The following is a 23508-nucleotide window of genomic DNA, read 5'->3' on the forward strand; positions in this document are numbered from 1 at the left end:
AAGGTCGCTCATCAATGTCTGGCTATGGTCTTGGCAGGTGGTTTGTTAAGCTGTTTCGCTCTGGACTACCTCTGGCTAGAAAATATATTGTACCGGCTGCGGCAGATTTTGCATCCTCTACACTATACGATTGCAAGCTCTGGCATGGATTTTAAAAGTGCTTCGGAAAATCTTAGGTCAAATGCGTGAAACCTTGGCGAACAATTGAAATCTCATCAAAATAGAAAAGGTTTAAAAAGGTCGAGAAACATTGCACCACTCATCAGTCTCCCCTCATGTCAGAAACGAAAGACATCACCCCTGTCAAAGAAAAGAAGGAAAAAGACGACACGTACAGTAAACAGAAGAAAAAGCCCCAGGAAGAGAATTTTTAGATCGAAACTGGATCTCTTTTCATAGATGGCATATCTACCACATAAGAAAATGTTTATTTAAGAGTAAAACATGGGTACTATGAACAATTTTATCCTAAACAACCGCTCTCCGATTATATCCACTTTCAAATTTATTCCAATGAGGACTACTTTATGGACATGTTTTCGATATTTATAGATTTACGAATGAAAGTCCGGAAATCCAACAATACATTGCCAATTCTTACCAATGGAATATCCTATGAAAATTGTATATTACTTAATTAATTTTGTTAAATCCATTTCTGCATAAATTATCCACTGGCGAGCACAAGATACATTCTCTAAATATATACAAGCTATTTGTAGCTCATATTGATGACACATAAGTCATATAAAAAATTGAGAGCCACTATCAATAGTTATGAACATATTACTGATACTAATGGTACAGATGCACCTAAAAATACTAAAACTAGTGAATTACATCTAGTTGGAAAAATATATCATGAAATATTTAATATACCCCAATGGCTCCCACCCAATATTAAAGTGGATATAAAATTGACGCTTGATCCATCCAATTTTATTTTACGAAAAGAGCTTGTTGCCATTCCAGATGTAACTCTCTTCCTCACCTCGGCAATACTACATGTACGAAAACAGCCGGTCATGAGTTCTGTTGCTTTCGCAGTGGAAAAACTGAGAGCCAGTGGAAATAATATTAAACTACTTGTTCCTCATACGATCACCAATCAACGTCATATTGCCACAGGTTCACGCATCTTCACCGATTCATTCTTTATCAGTAGTGAAATTCCATGACAATTAGCATTGGCATTTGTAAAAACCGCTAGTGCAATAGGATTGTGGACTAACTGCCCGAATAAATTTGAGATGTTTGGGCTTGCATCTGTTGTCTGCAAAGTAAATGTAATCCCACTCTACAATCTATCTTTTGATAAATCCTATAGGACATTGTTTGAGTTGACTATGCATACCCTAGATCATAATTCACAACTGTTTGAAAATGGTATAACCGAAGACATGTTCGCTAAAACACAAAGTATCATTGTATTGGATTTATCTGGCACCCAGGATATGAGTATAGTACGAACGGGGAGTGTGCGTTTAGGGTGTACATTTGTCTAACCATTATCTGAGAGTATTGCACTAATCTCGCTAAATCAAATTGAAATCTATTGGGAAATCACTCCCGAAGGCAGTGTTCTGCCAGACCTTGCACCTTGAACACCAGTCAAACTATCAGCGTATTTAATATGGACCCCTACATGTCCAAATACAGATCCTTTTGTCTGCCCTCAGACTACCTTGGAAAAAATAAAAGTGCAAACAATACCCTAATCATTGTTAATAGCAGTCCGTCGACCGTGAATATCGGCCATTGGTTGTACATCTTTAAAACAATGAAGACGATTGAATTTTTTGATCCTCTCGGCCAACGCTATACATTCTACACTCCACACATCACAAACTATATTGAGAGCAGTGGGAAAACTATTATTCAAAATCAGAAGAGAGTACAGGATCTGACGACTAAAAGTTTCCAGGCACTACTATATTTCGTGTTCAGATGTCGCGGCTATACTTACAATCAGTTTATCAACATTTATGTAGACAATCCACGTCTGAAAGACTTTATGGTGGAAAAAAGTGTCCTACGAGTAAAGTGCTTAAAAAATGTATGTCAATTTATTTATTAATAAAGAAAAAATGTATACAACAATGTCTATATTCTACACTTTAGATTTCTTCTTCGGTGTGTGGGCAAATGTCGAGAGACCCTAATGATGGTAGATCATTTGAATTCAAAACATGTTGAGCTTGATTGGCTACAAAATCTGAGTCACATTTTCTATTGTGCAATGTAACTTCACTCAGATTATGTTTCTTTGTATAGTCAATGATACTATTTGCATTTATAGTGTAAAATTCAAGTGTTTAATTTTCCTATTTGAAGCAATATCACATACGGTGTTTTCAAAAGGTGAATCACATTCGGTAAATGCCAAATAAAAATCACAAAGTTTATTGTCATAATAGGCAGTGTCGCCACAACGATGACGTAGAAACCAAATTGTCTTAATATACCAACAGTTGAATCGTTGACCCGATTCTTCCTCCCAAAATAACTTAAAACCACGACGATACCAATCTCGTAGAAATAAAGTAAAATCATGTTTGGGGTTCTTTCCAATCATACCGGGATAAGTATTATCCCACTGATAAAATTTGTCCTAGTGACAATTGCAGCATAGTTGCTCTCTAGAGTCACAAATCTCTTCAAGAAATGATTTACAGTCTTTAATTTGCACAGCATAGCCTCTATACAATTTACAGGGATTACTTAATTAACACTTTTCATTATACTCATCAATAATTGTACAATTGTCACGTGATGACCAACTGCAAAGAGTGTACATACATAGTGGACATTTATAGAACATTTTTTGGTATCCGATGTCAAATCTCTTATAGCTGAAACGAAACTAATCCACGTTAGATAAATTCAGAGGGGGATGGGAGAGGAGTAACTCTTTGGCGTTACATAACCTTTTTCGAATGAGGAGCCATCTACATAGAATCTATGGCAATGTTTTCAAAAGTATATCAACGATATTATTCTGCTTTGTTTCAATTAATATATCAATAAACTGAGTAAAAACATTTGAGTCACGTCGTAAGAGCTTCATACAATAGTGCAATGGGGGAGAGTCAGTTTTCATTATATTTTCAAGTATCCCCTGTGAGAATATCTTCCGTTGAAGTGACAACTCGAGAAAATCGTCATCCAAAATCAAATGTTTTTCCATAATCGCAAGAGTCGATTAATTCACTCTTTCTCAAATTTATTCATTTTTTAATCCTAAGACTCTCACTGCTGACTCTAGACTAACCACGATTCGTTCTACATTAAGAATATTCGATAACCTAAAATCTAAAAAAAAGAAAGGAGACATTTTCTATTTCGAAACAATTCAGTTATCGATATAACTTATTTTCCTTAATATATTTCACTATTGCATTTAAAGCACTTTGAAGTCTATTCACATGTGCTATATTAACATTTGCAGCGAGGCATAATTGATCCTCCATTTTAAATTTGCTCAAAGATAACACATATCTTGCATATACTTCATCCCATGCAAGACAAAGCCGTGATCCTCTCGTGATTTCTACCGCAATGTTTGGTGCTCTTGTATTGCTGCTGCTACCAACTCCACTATCAACTTTTAATAGTGTAAACATTCCACTCATTATTGCAAATATATCTCAATGAATAAAGTCAAACTGTTCTCACTCCTTGAATTCCAATCTCAAACTAATAACAACTATAGCATAAATCCTTCCTTATTCACTGCGATCTTGTCCCGTTCGTATTTCCGACTCCCTGATTGGCCTAGAAAGAGGCATGGTCTTGTTCGTACAGGGATTGTAGCTCTCTGGTTGGTCTAGAAATCACTTTTTTAACAAGGACATTAAATCTCGTCCAATATTTTACCAAGGACATTAAATCTCTTTCAGGCTTTTACCAAGGAAATTAAATCTCTTTCAGTACCTTCTGGGTCCCTCCTACTTATTTTCTCGATTATTTGTGTAGTATCTTCGTACGATAATTGGCCTCCTTAAGATTTGGGATAGTTTGATTCTTCAACCTTAAAGGGACTGTCATTACTAATACAGAGTGGATATCTTTAAAATCTTCTTAAAAAGATGTTTTAATATATTTTCCTTTTTTATTTGTCGCCTGGTTTTAATTACTTTTCTATTAGTTTTTTTTTCTGAAAAATTAAGCCCGCAGCTCACAACCTTACACATCACAGAAAATATCCCAAATTAGTAATAATCCCTTCATAATTAAACCTTAAAAACTCACTGTTGTGGCTTTTACAGTGCCCCCCGCTTATAGCTGATGGGCACTTTTAGTTATAACCATGTATATATCGTGTTATATTTGGTTTAGAATCCCTTCACTCTGATGTATTAATTGAATTACTTGACATAATGCTCCTGTCACATGATATCTGGCGTAGAGTGTAGCAAATTTTCTCCTCCAGGTGGATAAATCTGCTGCTATGAGGAGTGCCTTGACTGCAGCAATGTCAGCCATGTAAGGAAGTTCCGTAAGCTGTACTTCCATCTGGTCTGAGATCTACCCCTTGGATGTGACCAACCATGAGATGTGGGGTCAAATTTTATATAATAGTAGGAACCCATTATTGACTCCAGGGAGAAGTTTACAACATTTCCAGATAAGAGCGAGTGTAACGGGACAGGATCACGTGTCTATTCGTAGGCCAATCAGGGGCTCTTAATAAGTGTATTGGTTACAGACGGGAATCCATATTTCTAGGAAATTGATTTACATAATCGCTAATGATGTAAATCTGACGGAAAATTCTAATGTATCATGAGGGGAATTAAGAAACTAAAAGGCTTCATTTTCTTTGGTCTGAAAGATAAATCCTGGAATTATTTCGAAGCCTTCATAGTGTAACTAGGAAAACATAGATAATTTTTCAGAAATTCAAACGAGATACAAGGAGATTGAATATATTTAACACGGGTATGGTTTCCTGGGAGTTTGAAGTGTGATAGCGCAGGGATATCAAAACAAAGGAACATTCAGAAATTACGTTTAGGGGATTAGTTGGGCGAAACAAATTAATCAACATTTTAGTGGATTATTTGAGCGAAAAAGATTTAGACATTTTAGAGATTTTTGGGTGAAACAGTTAGAGACATTTTAGAGGATTATTTGGACGAAATAGATTGACAGGGATTGAGAGAGATTAAGAGTTATTGAGAGAAATGAAGAGAATTTTAGACAAATATAGTAAAGGGCCCCCCCTCCAATTTTTTTTGCCCCCTCCCCCATTTTTTTATAATACTTTTTTTTTCGCGCTTGAGACACAGAAGGGCCCCCTTCCCCCCCCCCCCGATTTTTTGGCCCCCCCCCCCCATTTTTAATGCTTTTTTTGGCACGCTTGAGACAGAAGGCCCCCTCCCCCTAACTTTTTGTGCACGACCCCCACATTTTTTACACTTTTTTACATCTCTTGGATGACGTGAAACATACTTAACACATAAAAAGTTCACATTTAATTGGAATAAGCAAACACCCGCCCAAACACACAGGCAAAAAGAGTGAGAGAGACATAAACACATAAAAATACGTAGATTCAGACACAAAAACCAAGAAAGACATGCATTGGAATAAGCAATCACCCACCCAAACACACAGGCAAGAAGAGCGAGAGAGACTAAAACACATGCAAATACGTAGATTCAGACTCACAAACCGAGAAAGACATGCATTTGAATAAGCAAACATCCGCCCAGACACACAGGTAAAAAAGAGTGAGAAAGACAAAAACACATACAAATACGTAGATTCAGACACACAAATTGAGAAAGACATTCATTGGAATAAGCAAACACCGGCCTAAAACAACAGGGAAAAAGAGTGAGAGAGACAAAAACACATACAAATACGTAGATTCAGACGCACAAAACGAGAAAAACATGCATTGGAATAAGCAAACAACCGCCCAGACAGACAGGCAAAAAACAATGAGAGAGAAAAAAACACATACAAATACGTAGATTTAGACACACAAACCGAAAAACACATGCATTGGAATAAGCAAACACCCGCCCAAACACACAAACAAAAAGAGTGAGAGAGACAAAACATACAAATACGTGGAGTCAGACAAACAAACTGACAAAGACATTCATTGGAATAAGCAAACACCCGCACAGACACACAGGCAAAAAAGAGTGAGAGATACAAAAACAGCTACAAATACGTAGATTCAGACACACAAACTGACAAAGACATTCATTGGAATAAGCAAACACCCGCCCAGACACACAGGCAAAAAGAGTGAGAGATAAAAAAACACATACAAATAGGGAGATTGAGACACACAAACCGCGAAAGACACGCATTGGAATAAGCAAACACCCACCCAGACACACAGGCAACAAGAGTGAGAGAGACAAAAACACAAACAAATACGTAGATTCAGACACACAAACCGAGAAAGACATGCATTGGAATAAGCAAACACCCACCCAGACACACAGGCAAAAAAGAGTGAGAGATACAAAAACACATACAAATACGTAACTTTAGAAACACAAACCAAGAAAGACATGCATTTGAATAAGCAAACATCCGCCCAGACACACAGGCAAAAAAAAGTGAGAGATACAAAAACACATACAAATACGTAGATTCAGACACACAAACTGAGAAAGACATTCATTGGAATAAGCAAAAACCCGCCCATACACAGGCAAAAAGAGAGAGAGAGACAAAAACACATACAAATACGTAGATTCAGAAACAAAAACCGAGAAAGACATGCATTGGAATAACCAAAAACCCACCCATACACACAGGCAAAAAGAGTGAGAGAGCCAAAAACACATATAAAAGCGTAGATTCAGACACACAAACCCAGAGAGACATGCATTGGAATAAGAAAACACCCGCCCAGACACACAGGCAAAAAGTGTGAGAGAGACAAAAACACATACAAATACGTGGATTAAGACACACAAACCTAGAAACACATGCATTGGAGTAAGAAAACACCCACCAAGACACAAAGGCGAAAAGAGTGAGAGAGACAAAAACACATGCAAATAAGTAGATTCAGCCACACAAACCGAGAAAGACATGCATTGGAATAAGCAAACACCCGCCCAGACACACAGGCAACAAGAGTGAGAGAGAAAAAAACACATACAAATACGTAGATTCAGACACACAAACCGAGAAAGACTTGCATTGGAATAAGCAAACACCCACCCAGACACACAGGCAAAAAAGAGTGAGAGATACAAAAACACATACAAATAAGTAACTTTAGAAACACAAACCGAGAAAGACATGCATTTGAATAAGCAAACATCCGCCCAGACACACAGGCAAAAAAAAGTGAGAGAGACAAAAACACATACAAATACGTAGATTCAGACACACAAACCGAGAAAGACATGCCTAGTACTAAGCAAACACCCGCCCAGACACACAGGCAAAAAGAGTGAGAGAGAAAAAAACACATACAAATAGGTAGATTGAGACACACAAACCGAGAAAGACACGCATTGGAATTAGAAAACCACCACCACGAAAACAAGTCAACAAGAGTGCTTGATACAAAAACACATAATCATACTTATATTCCGACATAAATACTAGGACGGATGTAAATTGGTATAAGCAAAATCCCACTCAGACACCCAGGCAAAAAGAGTGAGAGAGACAAGAACACATACAAATACGTAAATTTAGAAACACAATCCGAGAAAGACATGCATTTGAATAAGCAAACATCCGCCCAGACACACAGGCAAAAAAAAGTGAGAGAGACAAAAACACATACAAATACGTAGATTCATACACACAAACTGAGAATCACATTCATTGGAATAAGCAAAAACCCGCCCATACACACAGGAAAAAAGAGAGAGAGAGACAAAAACACATACAAATACGTAGATTCAGACACAAAAACCGAGAAAGACATGCATTGGAATAACCAAAAACCCACCCATACACACAGGCAAAAAGAGTGAGAGAGCCAAAAACACATACAAATGCGTAGATTCAGACCCACAAACCGAGAAAGACATGCATTGGAATAAGAGAACACACGCCCAGACACACAGGCAAAAAGAGTGAGAGAGACAAACACATAAAAATACGTGGATTTAGACACACAAACCTAGAAACACATGCATTGGAGTAAGCAAACACCCACCAAGACACATAGGCGAAAAGAGTGAGAGAGACAAAAACACATACAAATAAGTAGATTCAGCCACACAAACCGAGAAAAACATGCATTGGAATAAGCAAACACCCGCCCAAACCCACAGTCAAAAAGAGTGAGAGAGACCAAAACACAAACAAATACGTAGATTCGGACACACAAACCGAGAAAGAAATGCATTGGAATAAGCAAACACCCGCCCAGATACACAGGCAAAAAGAGTGAGAGAGACAAAAACACACACAAATACGTAGATTAAGACACACAAACCGAGAAAGACATGCATTGGAATAAACAAACACCCACCAAGACACACAGACAAAAGGAGTGAAAGAGACAAAAACACATACAAATACGTAGATTCAGACACACAAACGGAGAAAGACATGCATTGGAATAAGCCAACACCAGGCCAACACCAAGCTCAGACACACAGGCAAAAAAGAGTGAGAGAGACAAAAACACATATAAATACGTAGAATCAGACACACAAACTGAGAAAGATATGCACTGGAATAAACAAACACCAGCCCAGACACACAGGCAAAAAGAGTGAGAGAGACAAAAACACATAAAAATATGTAGATTCAGACACACAAACCAAGAAATATTTAAATTAGAAATTTGAAATGCATGTCTTTCTCGGTTTGTGTGTCTGAATCTACGTATTTGTATGTGTTTTTGTCTCTCTCAATGTTTTTGCCTTTGTGTCTGGGCGGTTGATTACTTATTCCAATACATGTCTTTCTCGGTTTGTGTGTCTGAATCTACTTAATTGTTTTTGTTTTTATCTCTCTCACTCTTGTTGCCTGTGTGTCTGGGTGGGTGTTTGCTTATTCCAATGCGTGTCATTCTCGGTTTGTGTGTCTCAATCTACCTATTTGTATGTGTTTTTTTTATCTCTCACTCTTTTTGCCTGTGTGTCTGGGCGGGTGTTTGCTTAGTCCTAGGCATGTCTTTCTCGGTTTGTGTGTCTGAATCTACGTATTTGTATGTGTTTTTGTATCTCTCACTCTTTTTTGCCTGTGTGTCTGTGAAGGTGTTTGCTTATTCCAATGCATGTCTTTGTCAGTTTGTGCGCCTGAATCCATGTATTTGTATGTGTTTTTGTCTCTCTTACTCTTTTTGTCTGTGTGTCTGTGCAGATGTTTGCTTATTCCAATGCATGTGTTTCCCGGTTTGTGTGTCTGAATCTGCGTATTTTTATGTGTTTTGTCTCTCTCACTCTTTTTGTCTGAATCTACGTATTTGTATGTGTTTTTGTCTCTCTTACTCTTTTTGTCTGTTTGTCTGGGCGGATGTTTGCTTATTCCAATGCATGTCTTTGTCAGTTTCTATGTCTGAATCCATGTATTTATATGTGTTTTTGTCTCTCTTACTCTTTTTGTCTGTTTGTCTGGGCGGATGTTTGCTTATTCCAATGCAAGTCTTTCTCGGTTTTTATGACTGAATCTACGTATTTATATGTGTTTTGTCTCTCTCACTCTTTTTGTCTGTGTGTCTGGGCGGGTGTTTGCTTATTTGTATGTGTTTTTGTCTCTCTCACTGTTTTTGCCTGTGTGTCTGGGCGGGTGTTTGCTTATTCCAATGCACGTCTTTCTCGTTCGATCAACAGAAACGAACGCTTGCTCATAATCTATCAAACTGAGGACCAAAGGTGTTTGACGCTCAGACACTTCTCAATTATTAACCTAAAAATGAAAATTTGGTTGACACATCCTCTATCTTTTCTGAAACCCCACTGTTCTTCTCTTAAAACTTTGTCTACGGCATCTCTCAGTCTAAAAAGTGTCATATTACTAAGTAATTTACTACCTACAGAGATCAGACTAATGCCTCGATAATTACCACACTCACTTTTATCACCTTTCTTATAAAGTGGCTTAATTAAGGTTTTCCTAAAATCTTTACGTACTTCCGCTATTTCAAAAATCATATTCATAATTTTCAGTAACTTATTTCTAACCTCAGAGCCACCATATTTAAGAAACTCTTTTAACACCCTATCAGCACCTAGAGCCTTATTATTTGTTAATCCTTTTAATGCTGTCGCTAATTCTTCCACAAAAAAACAAATCTTCTTTCACATCCAAGGTATCACAAACTTTTTCATTTTTCAAACATTTCCTCTATATCTTTTCCTGCAACTCAATCTCGGTTTAGCAAATTCTCAAAATGTTCTGATCATCTCTCTTTGATTCTTTCCTTATCGCTAATTGTGACTTCATTCCTATCTTTAACTGGGCCAAGTCCGGATTGACTACTCCCTCTCAATTTATTAAAAAGCTGCATCTTCCACATCCTCGGCAATTTTATCCATGGCCTCCACTTCAAATCACATTAGCTCATATTTTACTGCTTTCTCCACTTCCCTTACATTCCCCTTATTTTTATATGACCTATGACTCAGATAGTGTTTGTTCAAGTCCCTTCTTTTTTCTATCAAACATATAGCTTTTTAACCAATATTCCTAGCTCCAGTTTTAGCTTTTTTCCCTAATTCACCTTCCGCAACTTTATAAATTATTTTTCTAAAATTATTTCAACTATCTTCCAAATTGTCAAATCTTAAACTCTTAATTTAGCATTCAACTGTTCCTGGAAATTTTTTCTCAAATTCTCATCCTGGAGTCTACCAACATCATAATTCCAGGGAGGTATCTACCCTCCCGAAATTTCAGCTTTAAATTAACCCTTGACACTACTAGATGGTGATCTTTACTTTTAACATCAATAACAGCACTACTATATACCCTAGTATCTTGCATTGATCCTGGCAGTCTTCGGTTTACTATAATATAATTAATATGGTTTGCTGCCTTACCATCACATCAATACCATGTTAACTTATGAGTCATTTTATTACCAAACACCGTATTGTTCTACCTACAAAATTGTCTGTATCCATTACTGTTTTCTTTTCCTACACCAAATTCAACTAGGCTAGGAAACCATCTATCCCTATTTCTACCGACCTGGGCGTTAAAATTTCCTAGTAAAAACATCATATATCTACATGGGACCCTGTCAATTTGCTCCTGTAACTGTAAGTAAAAGTCATCTGAGTCACTAGTATCTCCGTCACTTGGTTCTACAGGGTCATATGCTACTATAACTGATACCCTGAACTTTTTAGTCATAAAATGAGCAATAAGTATTCTATTATTAATACCTTCCCAGCCTAAACAAGACTTAGCAGCTTCCTTATTCATCATGCACCCTACTCCCTGTCTATGTACCCCATCCTTCCTGCCCGAGTAAACAAACTCTATATCACCTAATTTCATGCTTCCTAACCCTGGGATATGAGTTTCTGAAACTCCTAATAAGTCCAGTTTGAATCGTCTGAATTCGTCAGTCAAAATGTCGTTTTTTGTCAAATGTCGATGGTCATTTGTTAACGGCGTAACGTTCCAAATTCAAATTTTCATGTTCTTTAAATCATTGAAATCATTTTGGCCTCAGGAAAAGCGATGATCCCTGATACCAGTGCAGGACGGGGATCGCATATGTTCTCAAGTCTACGCAAAAGTGTTTAAGCCGGCTTCAAACCGGACAGCAAGAAGTCCCTGGGACCTCCATGAATGGAGGCTTTGTAAATCCTGGGCCCATCTTGGTCACAACATGGTTTTCAGCACTTGGCGATGCTTTAGTTCGTATGTAAGCTCTCAAATTAAATTGTCTTGAAAATGTAATTTTGCAGGGCATCCATTACGAAAATTGGAATTCATTATGAAAACTGTATAAAACAGTCAAACCCCATCGTGGTTATTCAAAAGTATCACAAAAATTCCATTTAACAACATTTCAAAATGAATTATTAAAGCCGTATCCAGAAATTTTGTTCGGGAAGGGGGGGTGTACAAAAACTTTAATAAACGCATCAACAATTTTGTTCATATGATTTTTTTTACATGTCAGACAAAATTTCGGGAGTTGCTCAAACCCCCCTAAACCCTCTCTGGAATATAGTAGATTTTATGTTTAGTTTTTTTGTGTTGTAGTTTTTTCTTATTAAAAAAATATAAATGTTTTTACTTTTATAACTTAAATAAATCAAATAATTTTAACATTTTGATTACTAAATATCAGCATATGTATATTAAACTGACAATGCAATTTCATTTGTATTTTTCAGTAAAGTGCAAATTTTGTTCAGGCCTTGGGAAGCCATAGAGGTTTTGCGCCCAACTTATGCTAATTTCTGCTCGTTTTGGGTTTGACTCGGTTATTTATTGTAATTTCTGTTCGCTTTGGGCTTCATTTATTTATCGATGCTGATTTGTGGTAGTTTCGAGCTTGGTAGATTATTCGATTTTATTTTTCTAATTTTTTGTTTAATGGAGTTCTTTACTTTTCTTTGGAAAACTTATTTTGTGGTCAAAGTTTTTTTGATGAATTTCTGTTCGTTTTATATTGACATAGTCTTTCCAGGGAAAAAGATAATAACACTTTAAATCTTTTCGTTTTTTAAGACTTTATAGTTTGGCCTTCTATTTGTATGCACGAGAAAAATTTTCAGTTTCTAACAAAATGCAGCCTTTTAAATATCTAAACACAAATAGTACTGTTCAATAACGTTTAATATCTTCTCTAGGCGGCCTAACGTGGATAACTTGTCAGCATTTTCAAAAAAATCTGTTTACACTGTTTGATAGCTGTGATACCCTTACACTATTTTGATTTGGTTACATTTCAATAGCAAAAGTAGTCCCGAAAATTTGAACACAATACCCTCAGTCCTTCTTGGGATACTGCTGAGATGCCTTATTGTGAATTAGTATTATCACAGTGCATTTTGATTTAATCTTAAAGCAACATTTAGTTTTTAAACATAATGAGCAAATTGGAGGGTGGAAGTGGAAGGGGGATTAGTTGCCCTCCAATCACTTTCGACTATTAAAAAGGGTATCAGCCCTTTCTATTTTCAATCGAATGAGCCCCTTTCGAAGTTCCCATGACAACTCCTTCGATACGAAGTGCCCTGGTCTAAACAACAACAACAACAAAAGATATTACTAATCACTTTCGACTATTAAAAATGGCACTAGCCTTTGAATTTCCAATCGAATTAGCCTTTTTTTAAGTTTCTACGACAACGCCTTCAATAAAAACCTTATATGGCCCCAGGACATAACTTAAAACCCTTGTCCTGAAAGTTGTGGAGGAGTGTCCTTCTCAAAAACATATTTTCTATCTGGAAATCAACTAGCCTACGCTAAACAAAATAGTTATCTCAAAATTTTGATTGGATGTGTTGAGGTGAATGAGGGCCGTCAGGGGGGGGGGCTAGTTGCCCTCCAATCAGTTTCGACTAGCAAAAAGAGCACTAGCCCTTTGAATTTCCAATCAAATGAGCCCCTTTTGAAGTTTATATGACAACGCCTTCTATAAAAACCTTATATGCCCCAGGACATAACTTAAAACCCTTGCCCTGATGGTTGTTGGGGAGTGTCCTCCTCAAAAACATTTTCTCTATCTTGAAATCATTTACTCTGAACAAAATGGCTATATCAAAATTTTGATTGGATGTGTTTGGGGGAATGATGGGTGTGGGGGAGGGGCTAGTTCCCCTCCAATCACTTTTGACTATTAAGAAGGAAACTAGCCCTTTGAATTTCCAATCAAATGAGCCTGTTCTGAATGTTCTACGATAACACCTTCCTGTAAATCCTTATATGCCCCCAGGGCATAACTTAAAACCCTTGCCCTGAGGGTTGTGGGGGAGTGTCCTCTGGGGGATTGTCCTCCTAAAAAAAACATATTTTCTAACCGAAAATCAACTAGCCTACGCTGAAAAAAATGGTTATCTCAAAATTTTGATTGGACGTGTTTGGGGGAATGATTGGCGTGGGGGGCTAGTTGCCCTCCAATAACTTTCAACTATTAAAAAGGGCACTGGCCCTTTGAAATACCAATCGAATGAGCCTGTTTTGAAGTTTCTACGACAACGCCTTCTATAAAAACCTTATATGCCCCCAGGGCATAACTTCAAACCTTTGCCCTGAAGGTTGTGGGGGAGTGTCCTCCTCAAAAACAGATTTTCTATCTGGAAATCAACTATGCTGAATAAAATGGCTATCTCAAAATTTGATTGGATGTGTTTGTGGGAATGATGGATGTGGAGGGGGCTAGTTGCCCTCCAATGCCTTTCGACTTTTAAAAAGGGCACCACCCCTTTGAATTTCTAACTGAATGAGCCTGTTTTGAAGTTTCTACGACAAAGCCTTCTATAAAAAAACCTTTTCTATAAAACCTTCTATAAAAACCGAGGGCATAACTTAAAACTTTTGCCCTAAGGGTTGTGGGGGAGTGTCCTCCTCAAAAACATGTTTTCTGTCTGGAAATCAACTACGCTGAACAAAATAGCTATCTCACAATTTTGATTGGATGTGTTTGGGGGAATGATGGGGGTGGGGGGGCTACTTGCCCTCCAATGACTTTCGACTATTAAAAAGTGCAAACGCCATTTGGATTTACAATCGAATGAACCTGTTTTGAAGTTTTTACGACAACGCCTTCTATAAAAACCTTATATGCCCCCAGAGCATAACTTAAAATCCTATCCTTGAGGGTTGTGGGGGATTGTCCTCCTCAATAACAAAATTTGGATTGGATGTGTATCTAAAAATTTTGATTGGATGTGTTTGGGGTAATGATGGGCGTGGGGGAGGGGGCTAGTTGCCCTCCAATCACTTTCGACTATTAAAGAGGCACTAGCCCTTTGAATTTCCAATCGAATGAGCCTGTTTTGAAGTTTCAACGACAACACCTTCTATAAAAACCTTTTATGCCCCCAGGGCATAAATAAAACCTTTGCCCTGAAGGTTGTGGGGGAGTATCCTCCTCAAAAACAGATTTTCTATCTGGAAATCAACTATGCTGAATAAAATGGCTATCTCAAAATTTGATTGGTTGTGTTTGTGGGAATGGTGGGGGTGGGGGGGGGCTAGTTGCCCTCCAATGCCTCTCGACTTTTAAAAAGGGCACTAGCCCTTTGAATTTCTAATCGAATGAGCCTGTTTTGAAGTTTCTACGACAACACCTTCTATAAAAAAACAAACTTATATGCCCCGAGGGCGTAACTTAAAACCTTTGCCGAGGGCTGCGGGGGAGTGTCCTCCTCAAAAACATATTTTCTATCTGGAAATCAACTACGCTGAACAAAATAGCTATCTCACAATTTTGATTGGATGTGTTTGGGGGAATGATGGGGATGGGGAGGCTAGTTTGCCCTCCAATGACTTTCGACTATTAAAAAATGCAAACGCCCTTTGAATTTCAAATCGAATGAGCCTGTTTTGAAGTTATTACGACAACGCTTTCTATAAAAACCTTATATGCCCCCAGAGCATAACTTAAAACCCTATCCCTGAGGGTTGTGGGGGAGTGTCTTCCTCAATAACATAATTTGGATTGGATATGTATCTCAAAATTTTGATTGAATGTGTTTGGGGGAATGAAGGGCCTGGGGACTAGTTGCCCTCCAATCACTTTCAACTATTAAAAAGGGCACTAGCCCTTTGAATTTCCAATCGAATGAGCCTGTTTTGAAGTTTCTACGACAACGCCTTCTGTAAAAGCCTTATATGCCCCAAGGGAATAACTTAAAACCCTTGCCCTGAGGGATTTGGGGGAGTGTCCTCCTCAAAAACCTATTTTCTATCTGGAAATCAACTACGTTGAACATAATGGCAATCTCACAATTTTGATTGGATGTATTTGGAGGGAAGATGGGCGTACGGGGGGGGGGGGGTGGTCTAGTTGCCCTCCAATCCCTTTCGACTATTAAAAGGGCACTAGCCCTTTGAATTTCCAATCGAATGAGCCTTTTTTGAAGTTTCTACGACAACATCTTCTATAAAAACCTTATATGCCCCCAGGGCGTAACTTAAAACCCGTGCCCTGAGTGTTGTGGGGGAGTATCATCCTCAAAAACACACTTCCAATCTGGAAATCAACTACGCTGAACAAAATGGCTATCTCAAAATTTTGATTGGATGTGTTTGGGGGAATGATGGGTATAGGGGGGTAGTTGCCCTCCAATCACTTTTGACTATTAAAAAGGGCACTATCCCTTTGAGTTTCCAATCGAATGAGCCTGTTTTGAAGTTTCTACAACAACGCCTTCAATAAAAACCTTATTTGCCCATAGGGCATAACTTAAAACCTTTCCCCTGAGAGTTGTTGGGGAGTGTCCTACTCAAAAACATATTTTCTATCTGGAAATCAACTACGCTGAACAAAATGGCTATCTCACAATTTTGATTGGATGTGTATGGGGAATAATGGACGTGGGGGGGGGGCTAGTTGCCCTCCAACCACTTTCGAATATTAAAAAGGGCACTAGCCCTTTGAATTTCCAATCGAATGACCCTGTTTTGAAGTTTCTACGACAACGCCTTCTATAAAAACCTTATATGCCCCCAGGGCATAACTTAAAACCCTTGCCCTGAGGGTTGTGGGGGAGTGCCCTCCTCAAAAACACATTTTCTATGGGGAAATCAACTACGCTGATCAAAATGACTATCTCAAAATTTTGAATGGATGTGTTTGGGGGAGTGATGGGCGTGAGGGGGGCTAGTTGCCCTCCAATCACTTTCGACTATTAAAAAGGGCACTAAAACTCTCGATTTCTAATCGAATGAGCCCCTTTTGAAGTATCTACGACGACCCCTTCTATATGAAGTGCCCTGCATTAAAGAAAAAAAAAAATAAAGAAAACAGTTCTTCTTTAAAGTGCCCGCTTTAAAGAAAAACTGTACATTGTCAACTTTGATCTTATATACCGTCAGGGCATAACTTAAAACCCTTGCCCAGAAGGGTTGTGGGGGAGTGTCCTCCTCAAAAAGATATTTTCTATCTGGAGATCAACTACGCTGAACAACATGGCTATCTCAAAATTTTGATTGGATGTTTGGGGCAATGACGGGCGTGGAGGGAGGGCTAGTTACCCTCCAATCACTTTCCACTATTAAAAAGGGCACTAGCCACTCCAATTTCCAATCAAATGAGCCCTTTCCGAAGTTTCTACGACAACTCCTTCGATACGAAGTGCCCGGGTATGGAGAAAAAAAGCACTGTGAGCTTTAGCGCGCTGCCTTTGATAAAACATGCTTCAAGATTTGGTAATAACACCTCGAAAAATTTCTTTAGCTTTTCTTCTAATCTGCATAAATCTTTTAAGAGAATTGATCAAAATCATCGTGTGTTACTTGGGAGTTATGTAAAAGTAAAACACTGGACGGAGCAAAATTAACACTCAAATATGACGTGATTTAGTTAACAGATTCCCGAAATAAATCTTTAAATGTATGCAGAACGTTATAACTGAGAATTGGAGCCTTTACAGGAATCTTTAGCTCTTCTTCACAAGATCAACAAATTGATGACAAGAAACTATTAATACTAGATGATTCTCAATTAAGTGGTTTGCAAGGACACGGACGTCCTTGGAAAGCGTGTTTCTGATAAAAAATAGAGCCTGATGTTTTGAAATGAGCGAAACGGAATGCAGTACTTTGCTGAATAGAGACCCTAGGGATCCTTGTTACGAGTCACTCAAATAAAATACGATTCAATGTTGCAAAAATAGATGTGAAATTCAGTACGAATAAACATAGTTTGTCGAAGAAACTTATAAACAAGAGTGTACCAATTGACAAAAAGGGATGTTACCATTTCATCTAACCGTCACAAGCACTAAACGTCATTTCGTCGATAAGGAAAATCAGTCTGAACATCGACACGTCAGTACATCGATAGTCAGAACATCGACACGTCAGGAAATCGACAGTCAAAACCGCTGCCCGTCAGAACGTCGACATTCATAGCATCGACACGTTAGTTCATCGACAGTCACAATTGCTACCCGTCAGAACGTCGACAGTTTTAGCATCGACACGTCATGCCATCTAAAAAGTTTTTAAATGTTATGACGTGTCGATGTTATGACTGTCGACGTTCTGAAAGTTAGCGGTTCAGATGGATTTTCTTTATGAAATTTTTTTTAGTTATTATGACGTGTCGATGCTATGACTGTCGACGTTCTGACGGTTGGTGGTTTTGACGGATTTTCGTTATGAAAATTTTTTTTATAAGTTTATACAATAGTAATAAGTATATAATAGTTTAGAAACAAATTTCAGCTATATATTTGCACATCACGAGGGTAGGGGTAAAGCATAGCATTTATTAAATACGTAAACTAACCTAATCTAGGTACCTTTTCCCCCCTAAACCCCAAAAAACTAAAGTTTTAAAATTTAAAATATTATAACGTGTCGATGTTATGACTCTCGACGTTTTCTGACGGGTAGCAATTTTGACTGTCGATGAACTGATGTGTCGAGGTTATGACTGTCGATGTCCTGACGTGTCGATGTTCTGACGGATTTTTTGTCGATGTAATGACGGAATTTGTCGATGTCCTGAGGGTAATGCGTGTCGATGTCCTGGCGCCTTCCCGACAAAAATCGTTCGCAAGAATACATAGGTCTTTGTTTTATTTCATGTTTTTCTGTCTCTCCCTCCATCTCTATTACACTCTTTTTCTCCCTCTCTAGATATCAAGGGAACAAGAGTTATTTGTTCAGTATCAATGGGTTTATATGAATATTCTTAGAAATGAAAGTCTATTGCATTTATTAAATTGACTATTAGTTTGTTTTGTGAGCAAAAATTTCCAATACGAACCAGTTTGAGTTGGCAGATCTAAGAAAGATCATTAAAAGACAGCAGGATGTTAAACAGTAGACAAATAAATAAAAATAGATAAAGAGTGACATTAAAACTAAAAATTAAAAGAGATCATCCTTTATATGTAGGGAACCACCACCTCCTCAACTCCAAATCCCCAGCTTTTAATCCAAAGATTCACTAATAATTAACTAAACGTATTTCAGAGCTAAAACTCTAGGCAGTAGATAAGTGTTTTACTTGCCGATTCCATTCAAAATAATTAAATCTAAAAAATAATAATCACATCAAGCATAAAGATAAATTTGTCTTTTATCTGGTTTGATACGTTTAAAGTTATGTTCCAAAATACAGCAACATTATAAAAGAATACTCTTATTAAGGACCAGATGTTTGTAAAAAGAAATTTTTTTTTTGGATGCGGAAAGAAGAAAATATATGCAAAAAATAGGAGCTTCTAAAAATATCGAAATCCAAATGTGATAGGAGAAATTTAATTCATTTTACATAGAGCTTACTTAGTTTTAGGAGATTGGATATAAATCTAAACTTACAAGAACTGTAACATTCCCCGTGCTGAAGTAGCGCTGTCTGGCAATTACTAAGCTACTGCCCAAATATAAAAACAGGTAAGACAGCTATAGCAGATTAAATAGAGAGCTACTAAAGGAAAATGAGACATTTATTTAAAGTGAGTTATAGAACAACAGTAACAAAAAGGTGAAGCCAACACACAAGACATTAAAATACTGATAAAAAGAATACAGTCACTTCTTAAGGAATGGCAGTTCTAGGCACTTCCCACAATGGCACACAGCGCTTTCTTGTAATCACCCGACGTCTCGCCCTGCTGAAGAAAAACATTACTAATATCGTGGTTAAATAAAAGCTAAATTTATGTACAATATTAATTTCAACTTAATATACATTATGAAATCAAAAGGAAAGTTGATCTGAGATTCCACAACAGATTTGGTGGGAGGTCAAATTTTTTTGGAGTGAGGGGGGGGGGGGGTAATGAAAGAAGATCTTTCATTTTGCCATTAAAGAAATAGTTTTTCGAGCACGATACTAAGAAATAAGATAGTAACCATTACATATTAAAGAAATAACTAATTATTAATTAAATAATTTATAATCAATTAAATTCTAATTAAGAAATAACTAATAGTTTTCCAAAAGGAATAGTTTCCCCTGTCTAGAAATGGTACAAAGTAGAGCTACCTGATAGCCCCCCCCCCTTCTGGACTGAGTATGCAGGAAATCAAGCTGTAGCTAAAACAGGCAAGTCTTTGCTTTAATGTAAGAATAAATGTCAGTTTAATGTATTTATCTAACAATCCAAAAAACACTTTTAAGGCTAGTGGAGAAATGGGCAGTGGCGAAAGATGTAGTGACGATGTAAGAAATCGAAAGACATAGTGACGATGGGAGAAAGCAAGAGAAATCAAAGGCAGAACCTATAGTAGACTTAAAAAAAGACTTTATGCTATAGAAGACATGCTAAAATACGTCATTATACTGTAATATTATATTGGGTTTCGGTGATTTCCCCCCGAGAAAATTCCCCCGGAAATTTCCTCCCGTAAGGAGATTCCCCTCCGTAGGAGATTTCCTACGGAAATCTTCGTAGGAAATGACGTATTTTAACATGTCTTCTATAACATAAAGTCTGGGGGAAGTTTCCGGGGAGAAATCTCCTACGGGAGGAAATTTCCGGAGGGAAATCTCCTACGGGGAAAAATTTCCGGGGGGAAATCTCCTACGGGGGGAAATCTCCCGGGGGGGGGAATATCCTAGACCCATTATATTATGTATATTTTGATTTAATATTGTCAACGCAACTTTAAAATGAAATCATAAATTCCAATTAATTATCTTTGATACTACATTGCATTTATTCAAATCTTAAATATTATAGTTTTTACACATATTTTTACATATTTACTTAGTTTTACATGTAGTTTTACTATAGTTTTTACTTAAATTTTAAAGTTTTTACATATAATTAGAAACGTGGGCGTCAAATAAGTTGACTAACGTCAAATAACGTCAAATAAGTTGGCCATTTCAAATGGGAAACATTTGATATTCGTTTAATACCTAACTTCGTTAGATTGGAACTTATGAGACAACCTATCAAGGGAAATACGCTTGACTGATCGTTTTAAATCGGTTTTCCATTGCCTTATTTGACTCCCTTGTTTCCCTTTGCCTTATTCGGTTTTCAAAATTATTACAATTTTCTTCTGCCAAAACAAGTCATCCGAAGGGCTGTTTTATTAAAAAAGCCTCATTCCAGTTTTTTTCCCACTTTCACGTTTTACTAATTAAGGATATTAACTTTAGTTGTCTAAAACAAATAGGCAAAATTCTCTTGATTGAGTAAGGAATGATTCCTTCCCTGTCAAAACAAATTATGACAAGATAAGAATTTGCTACAGCAGTAAATTCTTATAGAGTTTGAATCATTCCCATATTTTCTTAAGAACACTTTAATGTATTTATCCGGTATACCATACAATGATCAGACCTTCATTTAAAGCTCGTTTGAACTCAGATTGCAGGATTCAAAGTCCTAAGTGCTATTACACCATGAAACGTTCATATCGCAAAGTATTCTAACCGCATGTCTACTAAAAGACAAGGAGAAATTTTACATTAAATAATCAAGAAAAACGAAGTCGAAAGGGGTCTAATGATTCAGGCACTTCTCAAGTATAAATCTGAGAGCTAAAATTTGGTTGACATATCTCCTTTCCTTCCTAAAGTCACACTGCTCTTCTCTCAGAACTTCATCTGAAGCATCTCTAGGCCTAAGAAGTATTATCATACTAAGTAATTGCTTCCTACAGAAACCATACTAATGTCTCTTTAAAAGGCTTTAATTAAAGTTTACCTTTAAAGTTTTACTTTTAAAGTTTAATTAAAGTTTACCCAAAATTGTTAGGTACTCCTCCTTTAATAAACTCCTCCTTTGCAAAAGTTATGTATTCAGGTATGAACAATGATTTTGAATCAAAAACAGTGGCTAAGCACATTAAACTATTTTTCATGTATAGGCTAGTGAAAAAAAATGTATTTTGCAATATTTAAAAAAATCCTAATCGCCAGTAATTTGTGTCTGGCTCCTCAGCCACCTCACTTAAAAACAAGGATAACACCTTCACTGAAGCTCTTCTATCAGCTGAATCCAACGCTTGATCATAATTTATAAGACTGAGGACTAGAGGTGTTTGATCATTCAGGCGCGTCTCAATTATTAACCTAAGAGAGAAAATTTGGTCGACACATCCTCTACCCTTCCTAAAACCCCACTGTTCTTCTCTTAAAACTTTATCTACAACATCTCTAAGTCTAAAAAGTATTATCATACTAAGTAATTTGCTACCTACAGAAACAAGGCTAATGCCTCTATAATAAACACACTCATTCCTATCACCTTCATATACAGAAATTTAATTAGGGCTTTCCTAAAAACTCTAGGTGCTTACCCTTCTCAGAAATCATATTCATAATCTTCAATAACTTATTTCTAACCACACAGCCACCATATTTAAAAAACTGATTTACCATCGTATCTACACCTGAGGCCTTAACGTTTTTTAATCCTTTCAGCACTGTCACTACCTCTTCTTCGTAAAATAAATCTAGTGTCGCTTTCAAATTATTATGAACTTTTTCATAGTTTTCTATATCATTTCCTATAACTTTACACGGCTTAAAGCTTTCTCAAAATGTTCTGCTCGTCACTCGTTGATACTCTTTTTTATTAATAATTGAGACCCAGTTTCTAACTGTAACTGGGGCAAGTCCGGACTGACTACTTGTTTCTAATTTCTTAACATGCCAATACAATATTTTTCTCTTATGCCGTCTGGGTGCATCATCCAGATACTCAGAAATTCTATCTATGGTCTCCACTTCACATGCCCCTAATTCACAATTTAATGTAACTTCCCTTAATTTCGTTTTATTGTCATTTCTAACATTAGCTAGATCCCTTGTATTGATCTGGACCCCTACTACGGAATTCAAGCGATGCCCCAGTCACTTGCGACGTTTTTTGCACAAAAACATCTAGTGTAATGCGCCATCTTTGATTCTAAGTATTGCTAAACTAGAGAATGCTTTCACATTTCTCACTTTTATGGCAATCTCTATTTCCCTTACTTTCCTCTACATTCTCATATAATGTGAAACTAAGATAGTTCTTGCACAAAGCCATTCTCTTTTCTGCAAAGGTTAAAGAATTTTCGCTAATATTATTAGCTACATTCATAACTTTTCTTCCTAAGACACCATCTACTACCTCATAAATAACCATTTCTGGATCAGAATTTAGTCTGAATTAGGATCAATAAAAACACTTGAATGGCTTATATTATACACTGTTTGAATAACTAAATTTAATCATTCTCTACTTGTTTACTAATAACAGTAATTTTCTACCTATATAAAACAAAAAATTATCCCCTTGACCCATCTTAGATCTAGTAATACCAGAAAACCACAATTTTCTAAGATTTTTCTTTTGGTTGCGTTGAAACTATGACGTTTCTAGGACAGTACAATATATATATATATATATATATATATATATATATATATATATATATATATATATATATATATATTATATATAT

The 23508-nt window shown here is 36.9% G+C and overlaps 1 protein-coding gene across 6 annotated transcripts in view; it reads right to left on the reverse strand.

Moving 5' to 3' along the window:
* Window positions 1-19526: 19526 nt before the first annotated feature.
* AnxB10 (Annexin B10) overlaps window positions 19527-23508 on the reverse strand; it is a 73194-nt gene continuing 69212 nt past the window's right edge. For 4 of the 6 annotated variants that reach the window (XM_089095212.1, XM_089095149.1, XM_089095061.1 and 1 more), the window contains one exon: window positions 19527-19712. In XM_089095212.1, the coding sequence (XP_088951338.1) occupies window positions 19653-19712 (60 nt within the window). In that variant the 3' untranslated portion in view covers window positions 19527-19652. The remainder of the gene's footprint in view (window positions 19713-23508) is intronic. The other 2 variants (XM_089095363.1, XM_089095100.1) reach the window with 1 other exon arrangement.

This window comes from Artemia sp. Qi Xiang Cuo, chromosome 1 (assembly GCF_049724085.1).
Source record: "Artemia sp. Qi Xiang Cuo chromosome 1, ASM4972408v1, whole genome shotgun sequence".
In the NCBI taxonomy this organism is placed as follows: Eukaryota; Metazoa; Arthropoda; class Branchiopoda; order Anostraca; family Artemiidae; genus Artemia; species Artemia sp. Qi Xiang Cuo.